We start from the raw sequence: 22,309 nt of genomic DNA, 5'->3' as shown, positions 1-22,309 counted from the left end.
CTTCCTCCTCACACACTCCTCCTCCCCCTCACACCTTGGGACTGGTCTCTTTTCTTTTATTTTCGCCTCAAGTGGAGAGAGTTTTCTAAGAATTTGATTTGGTTAAAAAGCAATATACTAAAATGTTCCAAAATTTAGATTGTGGTGATGGTTGTTGCACCACTCTGTGAATATTCTTTAAATTCACAATGCATTGAATTTGCTTTATTCAGCGATTTTTTTTTGAGACAGGGTCTCACCCTGTTGCCCAGACTGGAATGTAGTGGCATGATGATTCTAGCTGACTGCAGCCTCAGACTCCTGGGCATAAGTGATCCTCTTACTTTAGCCTCCTGAGTAGCTGGGACTATATGCCACCACACCCAGCTAATTTTTATTTTTTGTAGTAATGGGGTCTTGCTATGTTGCTGCGGCTGGTCTCAAACTCCTAGCCTCAAGTAATCCTCTGTCTCTCAGAATGCTGGGAGTACAAGCATGAGCCACCTGAACTAAGATGATGAATTTTCTGGAATGTGAATTACATCTCAATAAAGCTGTTATTTAAAAAAATAGAATGCGTTGTCTTGAGAGATAAAAGGCTCCCAGTCATTAGGAAGATTCTAGCTGATCTTTTGTGCCATGGTCAGCAATAGAAGAAATTCTTGAACTAGGAAGGCATTTGGAAAACAGGACTTCTAAGGTCCTGCCTGAGTTGGTTGTTCTTCTCCAGCTGTGTGTATAATCAATAACAAAGTAAACAACTAAGAAACCCTATAATCTCTGGGAAATACTCAGCTTGCTGACTCCTAAGTAAAACATCTGGTTAGTGGGGCCAACTTCAAGGCTGAAAGTAAAAGTTTGGCTTAAAGTTCCAGCGGTTCCATCTTAGGCTTCTCACCAACAGTTTGGGACTGGTAAGGCATCCCTGAATGTTTTAATTCTCTTAGGTAGGATGCCTGACCAGGGATCCCAGTCCAGCGAAGCTGGTTCTCTCCTCGGAGGGAAGGTGTGGTGATAAAAGACAAGGGCATGTGAACTTTCTAATCCTTGGATGATAGGGCAAGAGATGACCTGGGCCGGAATAGACTTGGGATGTTCTCAGAGGCTTGGCTTTTTAATTTTTACCTCTCCACACATGTGGGATGGAGTGAAAGATACAGTCAGAAGAACACAAAGGTGGTTTGCTTTCATGGGCTTGGGCAGCATCCCAGTTTAGCCTCATGGAATTAAACTTATGTTAAGGATTGATACCACTAGGTTACCATTTAGTAAATCTCTTCTGGCACTTGAGGAATTAATATCCCAGCCTAGGGTGTGTTATTCATCCCTGAAGGGTAATTACCTAATTGCACGTTAGCATCTATTAGTTAACATTATCTCTAACCCACCACCCCCACCACTTATACTCTCTCTGGGTCTTTCTTTTTTTTGCTGTTTCCTTGGGTTCAGAATACAAGAGGAGCCCCAGTCCTGGAGAAAACACTTGGCTACAACATATGGTACTTTCCAGAAAATAAAACTAACCTCACAGAGATCAGGAACACCACTAACCAGCAGTTTGAACTGGATCTGGGAGGCGAGGCATATTGGGTGTCTGTGATTTCTTACAATTCTCTTGGAGAATCTCCAGTAGCCACCCTGAGGATTCCAGCCATTCACGAAAAACGTAAGTAGAGCATCAGCTTCTCACTTAGGTGCCTGCTTTCATCCCTGGGCCAAGGAGCAGTCACTATCCTCTCAAGGGTAGTTGTTTTTCTTCAGTCAAAATGAAAATGGAATGGGGACTTTTTGTTTGTGGTGAGGAAAGCAGAACCTACTGATAAGTAATGAGCCACTTGTTTTACTCAGACATAAATCACGTAATCCGAAGTCACAAACCTAGAAGTTCTACGTGCAGCTTTTATTTTTCTAGTCTGACTGAAGGTAAGCTGGCCGTGCAAACCTGTCCCACATGTCCCATTTGTCCTCAGTGACTGAGCCTTTTTGAACTATTCCCCCCACAGATGGGTATTGAACACAACCCCAGCCTTGGTTTAATGCTCACTTTCCTGTTTTCCTCCTTTTTCTTGTTCCATTTGACTAAATTAGGGGAAAAAGCTAATGTTTATATTTGCCAATAAAGTGCTCATTATACTTCTGGTTAAATAATTTTTAACCTATTACTGCTCCCAGACAAACTTGTATTTTGTATCCTGTTTTGGAATAAAATACTTTCTTTGATTCTCATTCAAAAGAATTGTAGGCAATAGATTTGCTCTTCTCTGCTTTATTTTTATCTGTGGAATTTAGTACCGTCTCTTTTTCTATATATTTTCTCATTTGTTTTGTTGCCTTTTCACACAATACGATGTAAGTTCCATGAGGGAAGGGATGTTTGTCTATTTTTCTTTTCTTTTTTAACTTAATTTCCAACACCTAAAATAGCATGGAGCAGTTGGCATAGAGCAGGTCCTCAGTAACTAGTTATCAAAACAGGTTCTTTCCAGTTTTCCACGTCTGGTCTATTTGCTTGGACCTAGACTGGTTCAAGCATTTACACAACCACTCTAGACTTCTCTGCCTGTGCCTCCTTCTTCTCTTCCACCTAAACTTAGCCCACTGCACTAGGATACACATTCTTTGTTAATAGTGGTGCTGTTGGCTAGCGATTGAGGGTGGCCCCAGCATGGGAGGCACTGAGGGTAGGGGATAGAAGCATGGGCTTTGGGGTCCAACAGCTCTGGGTTGACTCTTGACTCTTCCAAAGGATACCATTAATCTTGGGCAAATTACCTAACATTAGCTACTTACAAAACAGAGTTCTTGTATAATAATACCTACCTCATAGAGCTGTTGTGAAGATTAAATGAGATTGTGTATGTAAAATGCTTTGTCTAGTGCTGGTTTTTCCTATGATTTGTTTCTTTATTTTTGAGGTATTATCTCACTCTTTCACCCCGGCTAGAGTGCAGTGGCATCATCATCATAGCTCACTGCAACCTCAAACTCCTGGGCTCAAGAAATCCTCCTGCTTCAACCTCTCAAGTAGCTAGGACTACAGGTGGCCACCACAATGCCCAGCTAGTTTTATCTAATGTTAGTAGCGTCAGGGTCTCATTCTTGCTCAAGCTGGTCTCAAACTCCTGAGCTCCAGTGATCCTCATGCCTCGGGCTCCCAGTGTGGTAGGATTACAGGTGTGAGCCACCACACCTGGTCTGTTTCTGTCATTCTTAATAAAATTTCTGATTAATTAAATTTCCATTGGACATGAATTATCAACTTTAAAAATACTACAAAATATACCTTAACTAAAATTTTGCTGAATTCACTTACGTTTTTTTCTGACTTTGTGTCAGAATCATCAGTGTGATCATTAATTATAATGGTCCTAGACTGGATGGTGGCAGTCTTACAGCTTGTGGGACAAATCTAATCCGACACCTGTGTTTGTAAATGAAGCTTTATTGGCATGTAACCACTCCTATTTATTTACACATTGTCTATGATTTCTTTTGGGCCACAGTGGCAGAGTTGAGTAGTTGGGACAGAGAGCATGTAGTTCATAAAACCTAAAATATTGACTGTCTTGCTCTTCACAGAGAAAATTTTATAGGCCTCTGTCCTAGCCATATAAAAAAAGCCATGTTCTAAAAATATAAAAACAATAAAAATAAAGAAATGTTCTACGGAATTGTGTTTAATAAAGTGGAGGCAATTATAGTTAATAATAATTTTTGTAAGTATAACTAACATTAAGTATAATTATCAAATTGTTTTCTTTAGTAAGTGACAACCATTGTGCTAAGGCAACATAGGTCATCTCATTTTACCCTTGAAATGACCCATAAAGTAGATACTGTCAGCAAAGCTTAGCAATTTGTCCAAGGTCTCCCAGGTGGGATTCCAGCTCAAGTCTGCACAATTTCAAACTTATACAATATACTTTCTCCAGCATCTTGGACTTGGTATTAATAAAATGACTTGTAATTCTGGTCACAGATGTGTGATGCTGAGCTGGTTTGACCTCTGTGGGCTTCCTCATTCACCTCTTTAGCATAAGGGATAGGAAAAGATGAACCTTCAGCTTCCTTCTGCCTGAACATCCTCTCTGTTCTGTGACCACTTAGCCCAGTAGTTCTCAACCTGTGTGTCGTGACCCCTTGGGGGTTCAAATGACCCTTTTGCAAGGGTCGCCTAATATCAGATATTTACATTACAATTCATAACAGTAGCAAAATTACAGTTATGAAGTAGCAACAAAAATAATTTTATGGCTGGGGTCACCACATGAGGAACTGTATTAAAGGGTCACAGCATTAGGAAGGTTGAGAACCACTGCCTTAGCCCATAGGCAGCTGGGGAAAGCACAGCCACTGTGTGGTCCGAGGGCCCAAGGAGGATGTCAGGACTGACGCCAGTGAATGGACAGCTGGCAAAGGCAAGGCACCACCAGCACTTGAGCAGGGATTGATAGCCTCAGAGTGACTCTTTTTTGCACATACCAAGATTTTAATGGTCTTCATAGCCAAAGCCTCTTCTCCTTTTTCCGAGGAAATGTCTGTATTTCCTGCCACACCTGGAGATGTGTTGTATTTGGAGAAATTGCTCAAAAATTTCTTGTTGAATGACAGGAGGACCCAGCAATTAGTTTAGTAGAGTGATGATTTGGAAACTTCTCTTCTAAAACTCTGTCACATTGCCAGGCCTTTTCCCCTTTGGGGTTGACTCACGGCTTCCTGGGGCCTTTGCCATGTCCCTGTGGCTTCCTCAGTCTCTGCAACCCATTTGGCACTTGAGATCTGGCTCCTCCTGCTCCTCAGAGCTCCAGTACTGGTATGAAGAAAGAGTGTGAGGTTAGTAACCAGCACTCACTCATCTTCAGCTCAGGGGTTGTGGGCAAGTCATTTATTGAAAAAGTGCTTCCAGGGGACCAGAAAAGGAAGCAGAGGAAGCAGGCCAAGAAAAGAGAGGCTGAACCAGAGGGACTACCTGATTTTCCTCGGGCTGTTGAAACGAAGTACCACAGGGCCAGTGTGGCTTGAAATGACCAAAATTTGTTATCTCATGGTTCTGAAGCCTAGAAGGTCAAGGTCAAGGTGTTGGCTGGGCCATGCTCCCACTAAAGTCTCCTGGAGGGGCATCCTTCCTTACCTCTTCCAGCTTCTTGTGGCAGCTCCAATAATGTCTGTAACTCTAATCTCTGCCTTGGTCCTCACAGGGCCAGCTTCCTGTGTGTCTCTATTTCTGTATTTAAAGTCCCTATTTCTTTTTTTTTTTTTTGACATGGGGTCTCATTCTGTTACCCAGGCTAGAGTGCAGTAGTACAATTATAGTTTTCAGACTCCTGGGCTCAAGCCGTCCTCCAACCTCAGCCTCCCAAATAGCTAGGACTACAGAGAGGTATGTGCCACCATGCCTGGATAATTCTTTTTGAAAAGTTTTTGTAGAGATGGGGCCTTGCTATGTTGCCCAGGCTGCTCTCAAACTCCGGCCCTCAAGCGATTCTCCTCCCTTGGCCTCCCAACGCTGGGATTACAGGCATGAGCCACCATGCCCAGTCAAATTCCTCTTTTCTTATAACAAAACCAGTCATATGGTAGGGTTAAGGGCCTACCATCCTAACTGACTGAATCTGCAATGGTTCTATAGCCAAATAAGTCCCATTCTGTGGAAAGGGGATGTCTTCTTGGGGGGGACACAGTTCAACTCATAACAGGTACAGTCTAAGATAAAAGTCCCAGATAGGGTGGTTCCTGCCAGATCCTATAAGGGGACTCTAGAGTGTAAGTGTCATCTGAAAGTAATCCCAACCAAGGAACACACATAAACAGTAAGAAGGAATCTGAGAGGGTGTGGGCAGAGCACCAACATGGCCTGCTGGAAGAGTCTGGGTAAGGTTGCAAATGCTCCACCAATGACTTTCAGCCTGGACAGGTTGAGATACTTGGAGGCTGTGAGCAGGGGAGGCAGGGAGGAGAAAGCCCTAAGGAATAGGTGGGCTGGATAACTTGGATGACACTGCCCCTTTTCTGGCTTCACATTTCCTTCATGCCTCAGCTGCCCTTTCTCAGATCTACTTTTTCAGGTTAACTAATTACCTGGCCTTACTTCTAGGACTAGCAGCTGGAGTGTTCCCTAAAGGCCCAGTTTGGGAAAAGGATCCATAAACTGTGACTTGTAAGAACAAGACTCCTAAGTATGCACTCAGCCTGCTGGGGCTTGTTGCCTGGGAGCAGCAAGATGCAAGACCTCCAGTTCCCACCCTGACTTCCTGCATTTGGCCCAGGCTTCCAGCTTCAAAGGCCCCTAGGGTTTTTGTTGTTGTAGTTTGCAGGACACTCTTCTGCCCTCATCCAGGACTATTTTGATGCTCGTTTATTGTTTGTTTGTTTTTTTATTAAATCATAGCTGTGTACATTAATGCGATCGTGGGGTACCATACACTGGTTTTATATACCATTTGACATATTTTCATCACAATGGTTAACATAGCCTTCCTGGCATTTTCTTAGTTATTGTGTTAAGACATTTATATTCTACATTTACTAAGTTTCAGGGATTCTACTAAAAAACTCATAGAAGTGATCAAGGAATACAGCAGTGTCTCAGATTACAAAATCAACATCATAAATCAGTGGCCTTTATATATATCAACAATAGTCAAGCTGAAAAAACAGTTAAGGACTCTATTCCATTCACAGTAGTGCCAAAGAAGATGAAATATATGGGAGTTTATCTAACAAAGGACGTGAAAGATCTCTATAAAGAGAACTATGAAACTCTAAGAAAAGAAATAGCTGAAAATGTTAACAAATGGAAAAACATACCATGCTCATGGCTGGGAAGAATCAACATTGTTAAAATGTCCATACTACCCAAAGCAATATACATTTTTAATGCAATCCCTATTAAAGCTCCACTGTCATACTTTAAAGATCTTGAATTAATAATACTTCATTTTATATGGAATCAGAAAAAACCTTGAATAGCCAAGACATTAATCAGAAATAAAAACGAAACAGGAGGAATCACGCTACTGGACCTCCGACTATACTATAAATCGATAGTGATCAAAACAGCATGGTACTGGCACAAAAACAGCGAGGTAGATATATGGAACAGAATAGAGAACCAAGAGATGAACCCAACTACTTACTGTTATTTGATCTTTGACAAGCCAATTAAAAACATTCAGTGGGGGGGGCGGTGCCTGTGGCTCAAGGAGTAGGGTGCCGGTCCCATATGCTGGAAGTGGCAGGTTCAAACCTAGCCCCGGCCAAAAACAAACAAAAAAAAACAAAAAACAAACAAACAAAAAAAAAACATTCAGTGGGAAAATGATTCCCTATTTAACAAATGGTGCTGGGTGAACTGGCTGGCAACCTGTAGAAGACTGAAACTGGACCCACACCTTTTACCATTAACTAAAATAGACTCTCACTGGATTAAAGATTTAAACTTAAGACATGATGCTCGTTTTAACACACAAAGCCAGTGGGGCTCCACTTGTGAAGGCTGAGGTGTGCTGGGAATGAGTGGGGGGAGAGCCACACCCCCACCCACTGCCAGCACCTCAGCCTTACAAGGGGAGCCCCACTGGCTTTGTGCTTCACTGAACCTCCAAATAGTTCTCTCTTCTGTGTGTTCAGAACATTTTCAAGAATATCTCTCTCTGATTTTGATTAAATCCCAGATATTGGATTTGAAACCACATTGTTAAAGGAATTTTGTGATCGTTTAACAGAGATGTGTTTTGGGCCACAGAAAATATTGCCAGTTACAACAGTAAAGCATTTGTAAATTGACTACCCAAGGGACTGTAAAGAATTGGTCAATGTATAGAGGTGGTCAACATAAGGAATGAGGCCTACTGTACTGATTTGTGCATATGGTGCATGTCTGGTCTATGAAAATTAGGTCAACTTAAGAAGGTGGTCAATGCAAGATCAACTATGGAGGTTTTGCTGTATTTACTGCTGTATATTGGTCCACACTTAGGCACTTTGAATGAATGTGCCTTTATCTTTCTGGTATAGACACAATTCTTGCTGCCTTAAGGATAGGAATCCATGTTCACTTTGCATAGGACTTGCATATGAAGTTAAAGTGTGAAGTCATCTCCCTACTATGATGCTAGGATCACCATCTCCCACCTTCCCAGCAACACAGTTACTGGTGCCTAAAACTCCACCTTGGGAGATTTCTTCTTTGTCTCAGGTTTGCTTTCCTTTTGATTTGCAGAAAACACCTCTGGAAGGTAAGTCTTTGTAGTCATCAACTCTCTAGTGACATCCTTTGCTGGAAATAGGTCAATTTGAGGAGGTGAAGGAAGATTGAGAAAGCAGTTAATCATCAAAGATGTTGCATAAGGAAAAGGGATACAGTAAAAAGGATGAAAGTAGGGCGGCACCTGTGGCTCAGTGGGTAGGGCGCCACTCCCATATACTGGCGGGTTTGAACCTGGCCCCAGCCAGCTAAAAAACAGCAATGAGAATTGCAACAAAAAATAGCTGGGCATTGTGGCAGGTGCCTGTAGTCCCAGCTACTCAGGAGGCTGAGGCAAGAGAATTGCTTAAGCCCAAGAGCAACAAAGTGAGACTCTGTCTCAAATAAATAAATAAATAAGTAAATGGATGAAAGTAGCAACATGGAGGGGCTGCTGTGGAGATCCTGAACTTTGACCTTGCTTTATAGCCTGGGCAGTGAGCAGATGCCAATGTGGTTGATGCATGTGGGATTGAGCTGGGTATCTGTGAAGTAGTCCTTCCTCTCTTTTCAGCACTGTGGCATGTTGAGGCCCTGCAGGCCTGCCTTGCTCAGGACCAGCTGGTGGTGGAGTGGCAAAGCTCTAATCTAGAGGTGGACACATGGATGGTAGAGTGGTTCCCAGATTTGGACTCAGAGCTCCCTGCTCTTTCCTGGGAACTTGTGTCTCAGGCCAGGAATTGGACAATCCAGCAAGGTATCCAATGCAGAACCCACAGATTCCTTCTGTGCAGGATTTAGTTTCATCTTCATCAGTTTTTAAATCTTTAACTTTGGCTTCAAAACTATAAATGTGGTTAATAGCATCGGACAAGTTCATGCAAGCCTAGGGAAGTGATGCACTTTTTGGCATTTCCCAAGAAAGGTTGGCACAGAAAGCTGTGGATATTGGACCTTGTGTCTGACCTGTCTCCAAGTGGAAAACACCACTTTAATGTGCACTGAAGGAGAGTCCTTCCCAGATGTTATCATCATCTTGTGGCTTTCACGAGCGTTTGGATCCAATCTGTCCTGTCTCAGACACTCCCTTCAGTTCTGGTTGCCTATTTGCCAATCAATCCCCTTCCCTAGGGGATTGATAAAAGAACAGTCCTTGCCCCGATAAGATGCATGAGTGAGGCTTTATTCTGTTCAATTCTATCCCTCCAGCCATTTCTTAATGCTTAATAGCACCTATATGAAGAATAATTGGCATGCAGGGATGCATGCAGGTAGAGAGGCTGGATTTATGGTACCTGAGTTCTCCAGGGTGTTATGCTGTTGACTAAAGGATTCAGTTTTATTCTGCAGTAGCCCCAAATCATATGATGGTGACAAATATGCCATATGATAAAATCAGTGATGGGGCACTGGATGGCTCTATAATTTTGTCAGAATGGAACAGGGTTCAATTCTAGGAATTAATTAGAAATTTTAGAGCAGCAATAGGCATTACAGACTATCCAATCTAACCTTATTTTTCAGATGTGGAAACTATATAGATATGGAATATCTTCCATAAGTCAGAAGCCATAGCTCTTAGTCTAGCATTTCTTCTACTCTGCCACATTCTGTACTTATGCTTATTTCTTTCCGTGTTTTTTTTTTTTTTCCAGATAAACTGAAGCCTTTCTTGTGCTATAACATCTCTGTGTATCCAATGTTGCAAGACCAAGTGGGCGAGCCATATTCCATTCAGGCTTATGCCAAAGAAGGCAGTATGTATGAGAAAGGCCCCGTGGAGGAGGAAACACGGGGTCTGCCCATCACTCACATCCTGTAGGGAACTATGAATTTTTGATACCACTGGATTTGCTGGATTTCAAAGCTTAGGTAGACATTAAAGATCAAGTGCAATGCCTTCATTTCATAATTGGAAGACTAAGGTCAGAGAGGTGAAATAACTTACCCAAAGTCACAAAGAAAGCTAGTGCAAATACAGCTGCAACCAGAAATAACGTTTAGTTAAGACCAACTCAGGGAGCCTACAGAGTTTATCATACATTAGGGATTATAAAAACTTATTTTTTAAATTATGTGGCAATAAGCAAGGGCTCTACTGGTGAATTGCTTAGACTTTATTCTTATATTTTTGCAAGTTCTTGTCTTCCAGGTTCAACACTGGAAAATATCTGCCACTCAAATGTAGCCCTTGGAGGCATGGATTCAACTATTTGATGATAGCTGTACTTCACAGACTAGAATGGAAAAGCTGGGTACCAGATTAGAGAAAGTCATCTATAAGAAAATACTTTTTCTTTGGTCTTTGATGTCACTTTTCTTCTTGTTTAAGATGGGTGACTCCAGAACACAATTTTCCCAAGAAGTTGATCCATTAATTCCCTATCAACACTTACCTTCCACATTCAGCACTGTGGTTTTGGTCTGAGTACTGGCCAGAGCCTTGGTGAGGAAAGGAGCTGCTGGGGTGCAATTCAGTGTTCATGATTTATCTCTCCGTCCATTCCAGTTCCATCAAGAGGTCCCAGGACCAAGGTGGAGAATATTGGTGTGAAGACAGTCATGATTGTATGGGAAGAGATTCCTAAGAGTGAGAGAAATGGTATAATCAGAAACTATACCATATTTTGCCAAGCTGAAGACGGAAAAGAATTCTGTAAGTCTACACATAGCCAAGATTAAAAACCCCCATACAGATCCTAGGGATAGACCTATCTTAGCATGACTCCCATTGTTGTGACCTGAAACTAAGTCACTGAGCTTATTTAAGCCTCTCTGAAAATGAGGCCAGAGCACCCACCTTTTGAGGCTTAGGGGATTAAATGACAGTGAAGTGACAGTACCTGAGAGTCCTGTATGAATGCTGAGATGGTTTATCCTGGTCAGGCCCTAAACGAGCTGACGACCTAGGAGCTCTACTATTATTGGGAAGGGTATGCCTGGCTTACAGAGTAGAGGGGCCAGGCCCTGTACCATGACTTTTGCTATCCATTGCTAAGTCATACTTTTATTCTTGAGTCCATAATATCTCCTGATAGTCTAAATTCTGGCCAAGGCTTAGATTTCTATTTAGGCTGAAATTTTTGTATTATGTAAAATATGTGTAACATAACATTTGAAAGTATATAAAATGGGGCATTAAGAATGTTCACAGTGTGGTGCAACCATCACCAGAACCTTTTTACTAGCTGTACCCATTAATTGTTCATTCCCCATTCTGTTCTTCCCACAGCCCCTGGAAACCCCAAACTACTTTGTGCCTCTATGGGCATGGCCTATTCCAGATGTTTTGTATAAGTAGAATCATGCTGTATGTGGCCTTGTTTCTGGCTTCTTTTACTTCACATGATGTTGTCAAAGTTCATCCATGTTATAACATAAATTAGTACTTCATTCCTTCTTGTGACTGAATAATAATAATCCATTGAATGGATAGTCCATATTTTGTTATGGACATTTGGGTTGTTCCAACCTTTTGGCTACGGTGAACAGTGACGCTATGAAAAGTGATGTACAGATATCTGTTTGAGTCCATGCTTCCGGTTCTTTTGCATATGTACCTATAGTTGCAATTCCTAAATTATATGGTAATTCCAGTTTAGCTTACTAGGAACCACCAAACTTTCTTTCATAATGACTACACCATTTTACATTCTCACCACCAATGTATGAGGGTTTCAATTTCTCTGCCTCCTTGTCAATACTTGTTATTTTTTATTTAAAAAATTATTATGGCTGTCCTAGTAGACATGAAGTGGTAGCTCATTGATTTGCCTAATGATTAATGGAGTTGAGTGTCTTTTCACATAATTGTGGGCATATGTATATGCTTTTTGGAGAAAAGCAACTCTAGCGTGCTACAGAGTGTCTTTTCACATAATTGTGGGCATATGTATATTCTTTTTGGAGAAATAGCTTTTAAATCTCTTTGCCTATTTTTAAGTCTGGCTATTTGTCTTTCGTTGTTGAGTTATGGGAGTTCCATATAAAGAGGGTGCTAACAAAATGGATACACATTTTAAGAAAAGAAAAACGTGTATTATATTTGTAATAGTCATGTTTGACTTCTGTAATTACAACAGGTGCTCAACTTGACTTATGCATCTTTTTGTTATTGCTACATATTGAGTATTACTTAATACAGTTTTTTCCTTTCTTAAAATGTGTATATATATTTTTTGCACACTCTGTATATTCTGGATATAAAGATTCCTTATCACATGTATGATTTGCAAATATTTTCTCCTATTCTATGGATTGTCTTCATTTTCTTAAGTTCTTTTGATGCACAAAAGCTTTTAATTTTAGTGAAATACTATTTAATCTATTTTTCTTTTGGTGCTTGTACCTTTGGTATCACATGTAAGAAACCATTGTGAAATTCAAAGTCATGAAGATTTTACCCTGTGTCTTCTAGGAGTTTTTTTTAGTTTTAATGCTTACATTTAGGTCTTTTTATCCATCTTGCTAGGCTAATTTTAAGTAGAACATGAAAAAAACTAGGAATATAAGATGGCCAACCTTGGAGTTACAGGTTCCAATGTTCTTATTTTGGAGCTACTAAAGCACAAACTTTAGGCTGGTCTGCCTGTGGTGTTTGACTTGTGCGTTTTTCCTTTAGCCAAGACAGTCAACTCTAGCGTGCTGCAGTATGGCCTGGAATCCCTGACACGGCAGACCTCTTACACTGTTAAGGTCATGGCCAACACCAGTGCTGGGGGAAAAACTGGGATGCAGATAAAGTTCAGGACGTTATCGCTCAGTGAGTATTTCCTTCAAGCTCTGAGTACCTCTCCTTGTATTTACCTTAGGTCAGTGAGAAGTGGTGTTTGCTAAACTCAGGTGGAAACCCAGTGAATGGCAGTACCAAGGTGAGAGGAGCCGTCCTGCTCCCTGGTTCACTGACCTTTCTGGAAGGCACATGGGTGAGGAGGGTGAGCAGGCAGACCCAGAACTGAATTTGGAAAGACTGGCCATTTTGCTGCTTTCTCACAGGCAGCCACAAGCCATCGCCAGGTGGAGGTGTCCAGTTAATGCTATAGCTTTGGCCTCAGCACCTTACCAACTCCTGCCCATGGCTGTCCCCAAATTTATAGTCACCAGTTTCTGAGGATACTACACTACAGGGCCTTGGAGGGAAAACCTTGGTTGACCAAGGACCATTCACCCACAGGAAGAGGTTTAACCTCATCTCATTTGTGAAGTTTTTTGGGGCAAAGAGATCTGTTGTATGTTTAACTTACAGTTTTTACATCAAAAATATAGGGAGCAAGAAAAATTTAATAAACACAATAAGTAATATAAAATAGAATGTAGCTTCATATGATGGCTAAGGGAGAGGTTCAAGAGGGAGAGAAGATGGAATGAGGAGGGAGATGAAGCTGAAAGAAGGGAGGAGAAAGAAAAACAGAGAAATGCATTAATTTTGCCACGTCTTTGAGTGGTAGAGATTTGATTTTTAAGTACATACTAAAATTGTTTTAAGGAATAAACCTACTTTTAGATTAAAAATAAAAGGACATTGCCAAATTTTGCAATAACTGGGCTCCATGAACACAGTATCTGGTACAAGGAGAAGACATCTAGATGGGGAGATATAGATCCCAGGTTCTTTTAATAGAAAGAAATTAAATTTAATTGAAAGAAAACTAATAAGAAATTGTGTTGCCAAAGCTACTAGAAGAAAAAGCTAATCTTTGATTTTTGTTGAGAAAATAAGGAACTGAATTTACTGCTGATTTTTGTTCTTCTTTCCCTCAAGGTGTCTTTGAGATTTTTCTTATATCTTCTCTGACTGGAGGAGGGCTTCTTACTCTCATCGTCCTGACGGTGGCATATGGTCTCAAAAAACCCAAGTGAGTTTACAGGCCATGGTGGGGGCCTAGAAAACCAGGGACAAAAAGAGATGGGGGTGGAAAGCATCATGGATGGATGCCTCCTACATTAAGGGGGTGTTCATTCATTTATTCACTTGGTACATGCTTATTGAGAGTAAGCATGGAGGCTTACGGAGGCTGCATTCTGTGGCACATCAGAATTCTGACTAAGCAGGAGGACATTCCCCTTCCATGCACCAGGTCTAGGTCTAGGCTTTTCTGAGGCCAGAAGAGTGCCAGCTGCCCCACAGGCTTCCTCTGCTGCGTTTGCCATCTGAGACTGAGGCCCTTTGTTTTATTGTTTAGACCAGGGGTCATCAAACTTTTTAAACAGGAGGCCAGTTCACTGACCCTCAGACCGTTGGAGGGCCAGACTATAGTTTAAAAAAAAAAAACTATGAACAAATTCCTATGCACACTGCACATATCTTATTTTGAAATAAAAAAACAAAACAGGAACAAATACAATATTTAACTCAGCCTTGCCAGTCCACATCATTTCAGCCTCACCAGTGCCCATATTGGTGGAACTCCGCTTTACCTCAGGCTCACACTGGTGCAGTGCAGTAACCGGCACCATTCCAGAGCTGGTTCCTCCACCACCTTTCCAGTACAGACTACCCTGTGCGAACTGCACTGCCATTTGTGAACTTGCACAGGAATCTGATCGCATGGGTGAGAAGACCCATGCGATCAGATTCCACTGCAGGAAAAAAGAAGGCACGTATGCCTTTTTTCTTCCAAATCTAATGTGAGTTCAGCCGTACAAACATATGGCTAAACTCGCACTGCTCAGAGATGGCAACAGTGTGAACCGGGGCTCACACAGCACACAACATACAACATCATACAGAACTGAATAGCAATCAGAATATAAATGCACTTACTGTCAATTAAATTGGGTTTCCTACTCCTTGGCTGTCTGTAGAGCCGGATTAAGTTCCCATGGGGCCCTAGGCAGATTACCAGTGTGGGGCCCCCATGCGATAACACTGAGCACTGACCATTTGCATTAGCACTGAGCACTTACAATTATTACCACCAAGCACTGACTATTTGCATTACCTCTGAGCACTGACAATTTGCATTAGCACTGAGTGCTATTTGCGTCATCACTGTGATGCAACACCCCCCTAGAAACCACCCCCAACCAACTAACTAACTTTTTAAAAAAAGGCTCTCTGGGAGGCACCTATGGCTTAGTTGATAGGGTGCTGGCCCCATATACTGAGGGTGGCAGGTTTGAACCCAGCCCCGGCCAAACTGCAACAAAAAAATTGCCGTGTGTTGCAGCAGGCGTCTATAGTCCCAGCTTCTTGGGAGGCTGAGGCAAGAGAATTGCCTAAGCTCAGGAGTTGGAGGTTGCTGTGAGCTGTGACCCCACAGCACTCTACCGAGGGCAATGAAGTGAGACTCTGTCTCTACAAAAAAAAAAAATAGGTTCTCCTAACTTCAAAAAATAGGTGCCTCCTATCTGCAAAAAAAAGACCTCCTAACTTAAAAAAAAAATGGCCCCCTTTAACCACAAAAAAGGCCCTACTAACTGCAAAATAATAAAAAAAGAAAAACCTCTTAACTTAAAAAAAAAATCCTAACTTGTTCTTACCGCGGTCCTCAGGCAGCAGCAGGCTCTGCACAGGCAAACTGGTGACTAGTTCGATCACACTGGAGACTGAGAGGAAACAGAGAGAAGGAGGGGAGTTGGAGAGTGTGGCGCACATTCCACACATGCTGCATTTTGGCCCGGGATGAGTCGGCTGCTGAGCAGGACAGGCAGCTGCAGCAAAAACACCCGCAGGCCAGATAAATGTCCTTGGTGGGCTGCATGTGGCCCGTGGGCCGTAGTTTGAGGACCCCTGGTCTAGACAGAGGCCTTCTTGCTATCTCATGGCTAGAGTACAGAACAGCATCCCCATGGAGTCAGAGTGCTGGCCAGTTGTATGCTGGCACAGACTTGTTTCTTGCTTGTGGTGTGGTGTTGTAGGGCTGGCTGCAGGGACCCTTGTCTTGCCTTCCCTGGTCACAGGGGAAGGATGCTTGGCTCCAGGGTCTTGTGCTTTGTTTCTGCAGGGAGCCTCATGCTACCCCGATGGTCCCTCCCTGGTGGAGCTCTCTTTCAATAGAACAGCTGTGGGCTTTCTCTGCCAAGCAGCTACCTTGGTTAGTGGTCAAGCTAATGCAACCTCCATTACCAATGTATGTTGTAGCCAAGCCACTGGCACAAATTCATGTACATTATGAACCTAGAAATCCTTTTAATCTTTACCATGCATCAGAATCAGGTCCCACCCCAAGGGTTTCTGATTCCATGGCCCTGGGGTGAAGCCCAAGAGTTTGCATTTCTAACGAGTTCCCAGGTGTTGCTGGTGCTGCTGGTTAGGACCACACTTTGAGAACCAATACACTGAAGTGTGGGTAGCTTATAAGACTTAGAGTGTTACCATTTCCAGGGAATAAATCTCAAAGCAATGTCCGTGATGCTGCAGTTTCCTGCAACAGGACGAGGTATGGAGATGCAGGAGCAAGAGAAGGGAGGGGAAGTTAATAGCTGGGCTCCCACCACATCCTGTAAATAACCTGCAATTTCACACACCCCCCCAACTTACTTCATTTTCCTGGCTTCTGTCAGGAGCCATACGGTTCCTCTTAGCAAAGCCTCACTCTTGTGGCTCAGCTATATGCTATGTGTAAAATGCTTCTGGACTCACTTCCTGTTTTAAAATTGTATCTCTTACTAGCAGATTGACTCGCCTATGTTGGCCCAAGGTCCCCAATCCTGCAGAAAGTAGTATAGCCACGTGGCATGGAGGTGATTTCAAGGTAAGCACTCCTGTTCTTATTAAGGATATCACTGGACAGGCTGCTCGAGGGAGGTGGACAGGGTGATGGAGATGGGGAGGAATCCTGGGCTGAGTTTAGTTTGCGGTTCACCTAAAGAGAATTTAAGGTTGAAAAGTCCTAGGGAGTGTATGGGTGCAGGGCAGATGGAATCAGCCTCACTGGAATAACTTTGACCTCATGTTTTAGACAAGAGAAAAGGGTTTCACTAGGCTCAGGAAGAACCAACGTGTTTCCAGAATGGAACTGGTCCCACGAAGGATGCCACAGAAGGCAGACACCAGCCTTACCCTTCCTGATCTGTCTAATTGGAGAGAGAAAGGGCCTGACTGTAAGAGCTGAGGCCATTTAAAAAGCAGCCCAGTGCAAATTAATCTGGAGACCACCTAGAGATCTGACACTGATGAACCTAGCTGGCCAGAGGCTGTCTCGAGTTGTTTTTCTCAGATTGGGGAAGTTAGAATCACACTTTATTTAACTGGAATGGAGTTTCAAGTGAATATTCCTTAAGTAGAAACCCTCCTTTTTTAAAAAATTCAGATAGCATCTCACTCTGTTGCCCAGGCTAGAGTGCCACGGGGTCAGGCTTAGGGGTCAGGCTTACAGCAGCCTCAAAACCTCCTGGGCTCAGGTGATCCTCCTGCCTCAGTTTCCCGAATAGCTGAGACTACAGGCACGGGCCACAGCACCTGGCTCATTTCTCTACTTTTAGTAGAGATGGGGTCTTGCTCTTGCTCAGGCTGGTCTTGAACTCCTGAGCTCAAGTAATCCAGCTGCCTCAGCCTCTCAGAGTGCTGGGATTACAGGTGTGAGCCACCGTCCTGGCTTAATACTTCATTCTTAACTGGGCTTTTGTGAATGTATGATTGTGTGGAAAATAGCCTTCAGCAGTCTAGAGGAAACTCTTCGAATCCAGGGTACCATTTCTCAGGAAATGGGCCACCCTTTCCCAACCCCCTTGGAAGGGCATGTGGAGATGATAGGCCTTGGGGGAGTGTGGGGTGCTGTTCAAGAGTGGGGCATTTAGGGTCCCAAGCCTAGGGAGCTTTTGGCTACATCAAGTGTAGCCCCTAAATGATTATGTTGGGATGCCCCTTTTTCTTGTCCAGGATAAGCTAAACCTGAAGGAATTCGATGACTCTGCCAACCCAGAAGAAGACAGGATCCTAAAACCATGTTCTGCCTCCAGTGACCTTATTGACAAGTTGGTGGTGAACTTTGAGAATTTCCTGCAAGACATTTCTATAGAAGCTGGAAAGTTTCAGGAAAACATTTTGGGAGGGGAAGATAATGAGTACATGAGCTCCCCACACAAGCCTGACTATTCTCCAGGGAAGACTTCTGAGGAGTCTCCAGTTTCAACTGAGATTGCGCCCAGAAAATCCCAATACCTGTGTTTGGGAATGACAGAAGAGGCCTGCTCAGAAGCCAGTGAGCAGGGTCTCTTTTCTGGTCAGAGTTTAGGGCCAGACCACCCCTGTGAGGAAAGAGCACCAAATCCATATTTGAAAAATTCAGTGACAACCAGAGAATTTCTCCTGTCTGAAAAACTTCCAGAACACAGCAAGAGAGAAGTTTAAATGTCACCATGACATGAGCCCCCTGGGAGCTTCAGTGTAGACGACCCTTGCTGAGAGAGAATGCCAAGACTTAGCGCAAAGTGCTTCTAGCCCCTCCCCTCTGTCCCCTGCCCCTGAACTGCTGGCTGAGCTTCACTGACACAGACGTGAATTGGTGCTGGGAGGAAGAAGGCAAGGTGAGAAGCTCCCTGGGCTTGTAGAGGAAAAGCAATTTCTTTTTCTTTTGTTCAGTTAACAGGCTCTCACTGAGCCTCCTGACACATTGACTTCGGAGGACAAAAGAGCCCTGAGGTGGACATAGCTTGCCTCCCAGAACTTGGGTTGTGGTCACAGCCTTTCCAGGAGGCCTTTCCCTGTTGCCAGAGGACAGTTGTTTAGTTGGTGGTTGGATAGTCTGGTCGGAGCCTGGGCTTCAGCCTTCTTCTCAGAGGCAGCCCTGAAATCGTACACTGTCCCCACACAGGGCGGGAAATGGAGTGGACATTCCTAGACTGTGTCTGAGGCTTTCCTAATCCTTACTGCATCTCAAGCGTCTGCAGCAGCACTGCACCCTGGGTTCCTGACCCCAGGTCATGGCACAGTGACTGACACTAAATCAAGGAAGGAGGGAGGGTCCCAGAGGGGTGCTGAGAAGTGGACTCTGCTGGGCTCAGGTCTCCCCAGTCTCCAGGCCACTTCCCTGGCCCTTGAGCTGGGAAGTAGGAAGCACCAGGCATTGCAGTGGTCATTGTACAGGGAGGGACACTGTCGCAGAGCCCAGGAATGCTTACTGACCATACCCGTATGAGGCCTCTTTCCAGAAGTAGCTGAGCAGGGCCTGGGCATGTGCCAGGTTTAGCAACTTTGCTGCTCCGACACAAGGATGTCTTCATCGTTTGCTCCAGCTAAGCACCGAACTCCTGACTGTCAGTGGAACCTTTGTGCTGATTGCAGGCGTCAGCTGGTGAGACCTAGGGAATGGCGTGGCTGGCACCAGGCTTCTACTGTGACCGATGGAGTCAGCACTAGGGGAGTTCACTGGGAGCCTGGGGAGATCAGGAGCAGGTAAGATGCTAAGTGAATGGCCCAAGGTCCAGACACCCAGCATTTGCCAGCCAGGAAGACTGACGCTATATTTTCTAGGAGAGTTGAAGAAGTAAGTATTTATGTCCCAGGCATGAACTTCACAAGCCAACTCACCTGTGCAAAATGCCGCTTTACTTTCCTATAAATAAAATTAATTATTAGCCCAAGACCCTGACACTTGTAAGTTACCTCAGCCCAGTTTGGTGATTTTGGAGTTGCTTTGGGTTTGTAACTCAGTACCATTTGGGATTTTGAGCTCTTCTGTCCTTCCTGGGACTGGTTCTGAGCATCAGGGGACATTTGATGGGGCAGGCTTTGTGGGGCAGAGTCAGCCACCCAGTGGGTCCTCTGGGCTCCTGTGTCACTGATCTTTTGTGTATGTGCTTTGGCCCTACCTATCCCGCTGGGGTCACCTGCCACTCCCTCAGCCACTCTGCCCACCTCCAGCTGGGGGGAAACTTCTCAAATCCTGTGGGAGGAGAGAGGAGAGCCCAGAATGAGTCCTCCCCAAATTTACCTGTCTACACATGGATGAGCCTTTTGAACCTAAAATCCAAGAATGATGGCCGGAGATGGAGAAGGGGTCCTGAGTGGCTCCTGTGGTTGCGTTCGGAGATGGAGATACTGCCCCCACCTCCACCCTCCTCAGCCATTGGAGCAGGAATGTCTTCTGGGGACAGCAGCAAAGCCCCTTTGACCCTTTCCATTCCATTTCCCCTTCTCTCCCTTTCCCCTTGCTCTGTCTTCTGCAGCTTCTCCCACCACTGCCAGAGCCACTCTTCTTTTAACTGTTCCTTGTGTTTCTTTTCATTGCTTTCTCCTCTTGCCATCAGCTTCCTTTGGTCATTTCTATATTCACTTTCCCACCTTTGAGGGGTGGGAAGACAGCAGCTCTCTGTTCTGTTCTAAGTGGCCCCGGGGTGGTTCTGCGGGAGTCAGTCTTCCTGCCAGTGACAAGGAGCCCCTGAAACATATCACCTGGCCCTCCCAGGAAGCCCCACAGGACAATGGCCCCAGTGTTCAGAGCGCTGGTGACTGTCCCCATTCCTGGTGTCCTGGGCTGCCTCTGTGTGTTTTCTGTTTACTGTCAGGAAGTCTTGTTGTGTTGAGCAAAATGAGTAAAATACCCATTAAAGAGTTTTCTGGGGTTCTGACACCTAATAGTGACCTTTCTTTTACGATAATAGCAGAAAACTTTAAAAGAATGCCAGAGAAGCCAATCTGTGGGGTTTTTTTTTGTTTTTTTTTTTTTTGAGACAGAGTCTCACTCTGTCACCCTAGTTAGCTCTGGTGTCATAGCTCACAGCAACCTCAAACTCTTGGGTTCAGGCAATCCCCTTGTCTCAGCCTCCCAAGTAATGGGACCAGCCACAATGCCTGGCTAGTTTTTCTTTTTTTCATTATTATTATTATTTGTGTGTGTGTGTGTGTGGTTGTGATTTTAGACATTAGGAATTTTATTTTATTTTATTTTTATTTTTATTTTTATTTTATTAAATCATAGCTGTGTACATTAATGCGATCATGGGGCACCATATTTTTTTTTCATTATTTAGAGAATACGTTATTAGTTTCTGTAAACACACCCATGTAGATAAGATCTTACATATTTAATACAGTGCATTACCCCTGTACAAATGGAAAAAAATTAACATTTCTAGACCAATATGGCTTTAGTTTATGTATAATGCCACCTCAACACAGTAAACTGGGATACTTTTTCCAAAGTTGACAGCACAACTAAAGTTTCTGAAAATTCAAATTTATTTTTATAAAAAGACCAATAATAGCAGTATATTCATCAATAGGAGCAAAAGCTTCTTCAGGTTCTGCAGTCATCTGAACAAAATTATAGAGATATCAGCACACTCCATTAAAAAAGGGGGGAGGGGAGATAAAAAACAAAACCTCAGAAAACAGCAAAGTTCTGTTACTGTTGTGGTACCTGGCACCATTTTTTTTTTTTTTATAATTAGCTTCTGAATCATCATCTGGAAAGAAAACATTCTAGAATAACATCATTAAAAACAGTTCTGATAAAGGATGGTCACTACTACGTATCATAGAGCAGGTACAAGATATTTTACATTCACAAGGTATGATACAGTGCTGTCCTACATCTGTGATACTAAGGATACAGTTAAAAAGGCATTATTTGAGACTTGATTCTAATTTTCCAGCAGAAGGCCCAAAAGATGGTATGACACAACTCTGTAAAGAAATGCACCTTTTAAGATAGGATTTCCTTTCATTTGCGGCACGGTCTAGGTATTCACTGCTGTTCATAAACAGCTAAAAACCATTAAAAAAAAAGAACAAAAACAAATGGGAAGGGGAAGGAGGGAAGGAACCACTGGATTCATACAAAGATGACAGAGCGGAGGCAAGCTGGACTCAACCTTACTAGTATTTTACCAGACCTGACATGTTCAAATGGTGAGAGCTAAATGTTCTTTTTTTTTTTTTAAGTAGAGATATGGTCTTGCTTTTTTCCTCAGGCTGGTCTTGAACTCCTGAGCTAAAGCAGTCCACCTGTCTTAGCCTCCCAGAGTGCTAGGATTATAGGCAGGAGCCACCACACCCAATCTGTGTTTTTTCTTAAAAAAGGTGATCCCTTCCTTTGGTGTCTTAGGAGGAAGCAGTGTGAAAACACGAGGGGTAGGGGTTGGATGGGGCTTGGAAGAGGCAAAGGCCTCCAGCAGGCATCCTCCAGCTGCAGGCATCCTCCCCTGTATGAGGCAAGCCTGTGCTCCCTGCCCAGACCCCTCCAGGCTGATTCTCACCCC

General features: G+C 43.4%; 1 protein-coding gene across 3 annotated transcripts in view; it reads left to right on the top strand.

Annotated features, from left to right (window-relative positions):
• Positions 1-19,912, top strand: part of IL31RA (interleukin 31 receptor A) — an 84,531-nt gene extending 64,619 nt beyond the window's left edge. The window contains exons 8-16 of one of the 3 annotated variants that reach the window (XM_053590420.1): positions 1,429-1,645; positions 8,739-8,921; positions 9,820-9,921; positions 10,674-10,820; positions 12,786-12,926; positions 13,926-14,019; positions 16,111-16,200; positions 16,779-16,860; positions 17,988-19,912. In XM_053590420.1, coding sequence (XP_053446395.1) covers positions 1,429-1,645; positions 8,739-8,921; positions 9,820-9,921; positions 10,674-10,820; positions 12,786-12,926; positions 13,926-14,019; positions 16,111-16,200; positions 16,779-16,860; positions 17,988-18,458 — 1,527 coding nt within the window. In that variant the 3' untranslated portion in view covers positions 18,459-19,912. The remainder of the gene's footprint in view (positions 1-1,428; positions 1,646-8,738; positions 8,922-9,819; positions 9,922-10,673; positions 10,821-12,785; positions 12,927-13,925; positions 14,020-16,110; positions 16,201-16,778; positions 16,861-17,987) is intronic. The other 2 variants (XM_053590435.1, XM_053590428.1) reach the window with 2 other exon arrangements.
• Positions 19,913-22,309: the final 2,397 nt, after the last annotated feature.

This window comes from Nycticebus coucang, chromosome 1 (assembly GCF_027406575.1).
Source record: "Nycticebus coucang isolate mNycCou1 chromosome 1, mNycCou1.pri, whole genome shotgun sequence".
NCBI classification, from domain to species: domain Eukaryota; kingdom Metazoa; phylum Chordata; class Mammalia; order Primates; family Lorisidae; genus Nycticebus; species Nycticebus coucang.
The sequence above is the reverse complement of the archived record's forward strand: the minus strand, read 5'-3'. Positions and strand labels throughout refer to the sequence as shown.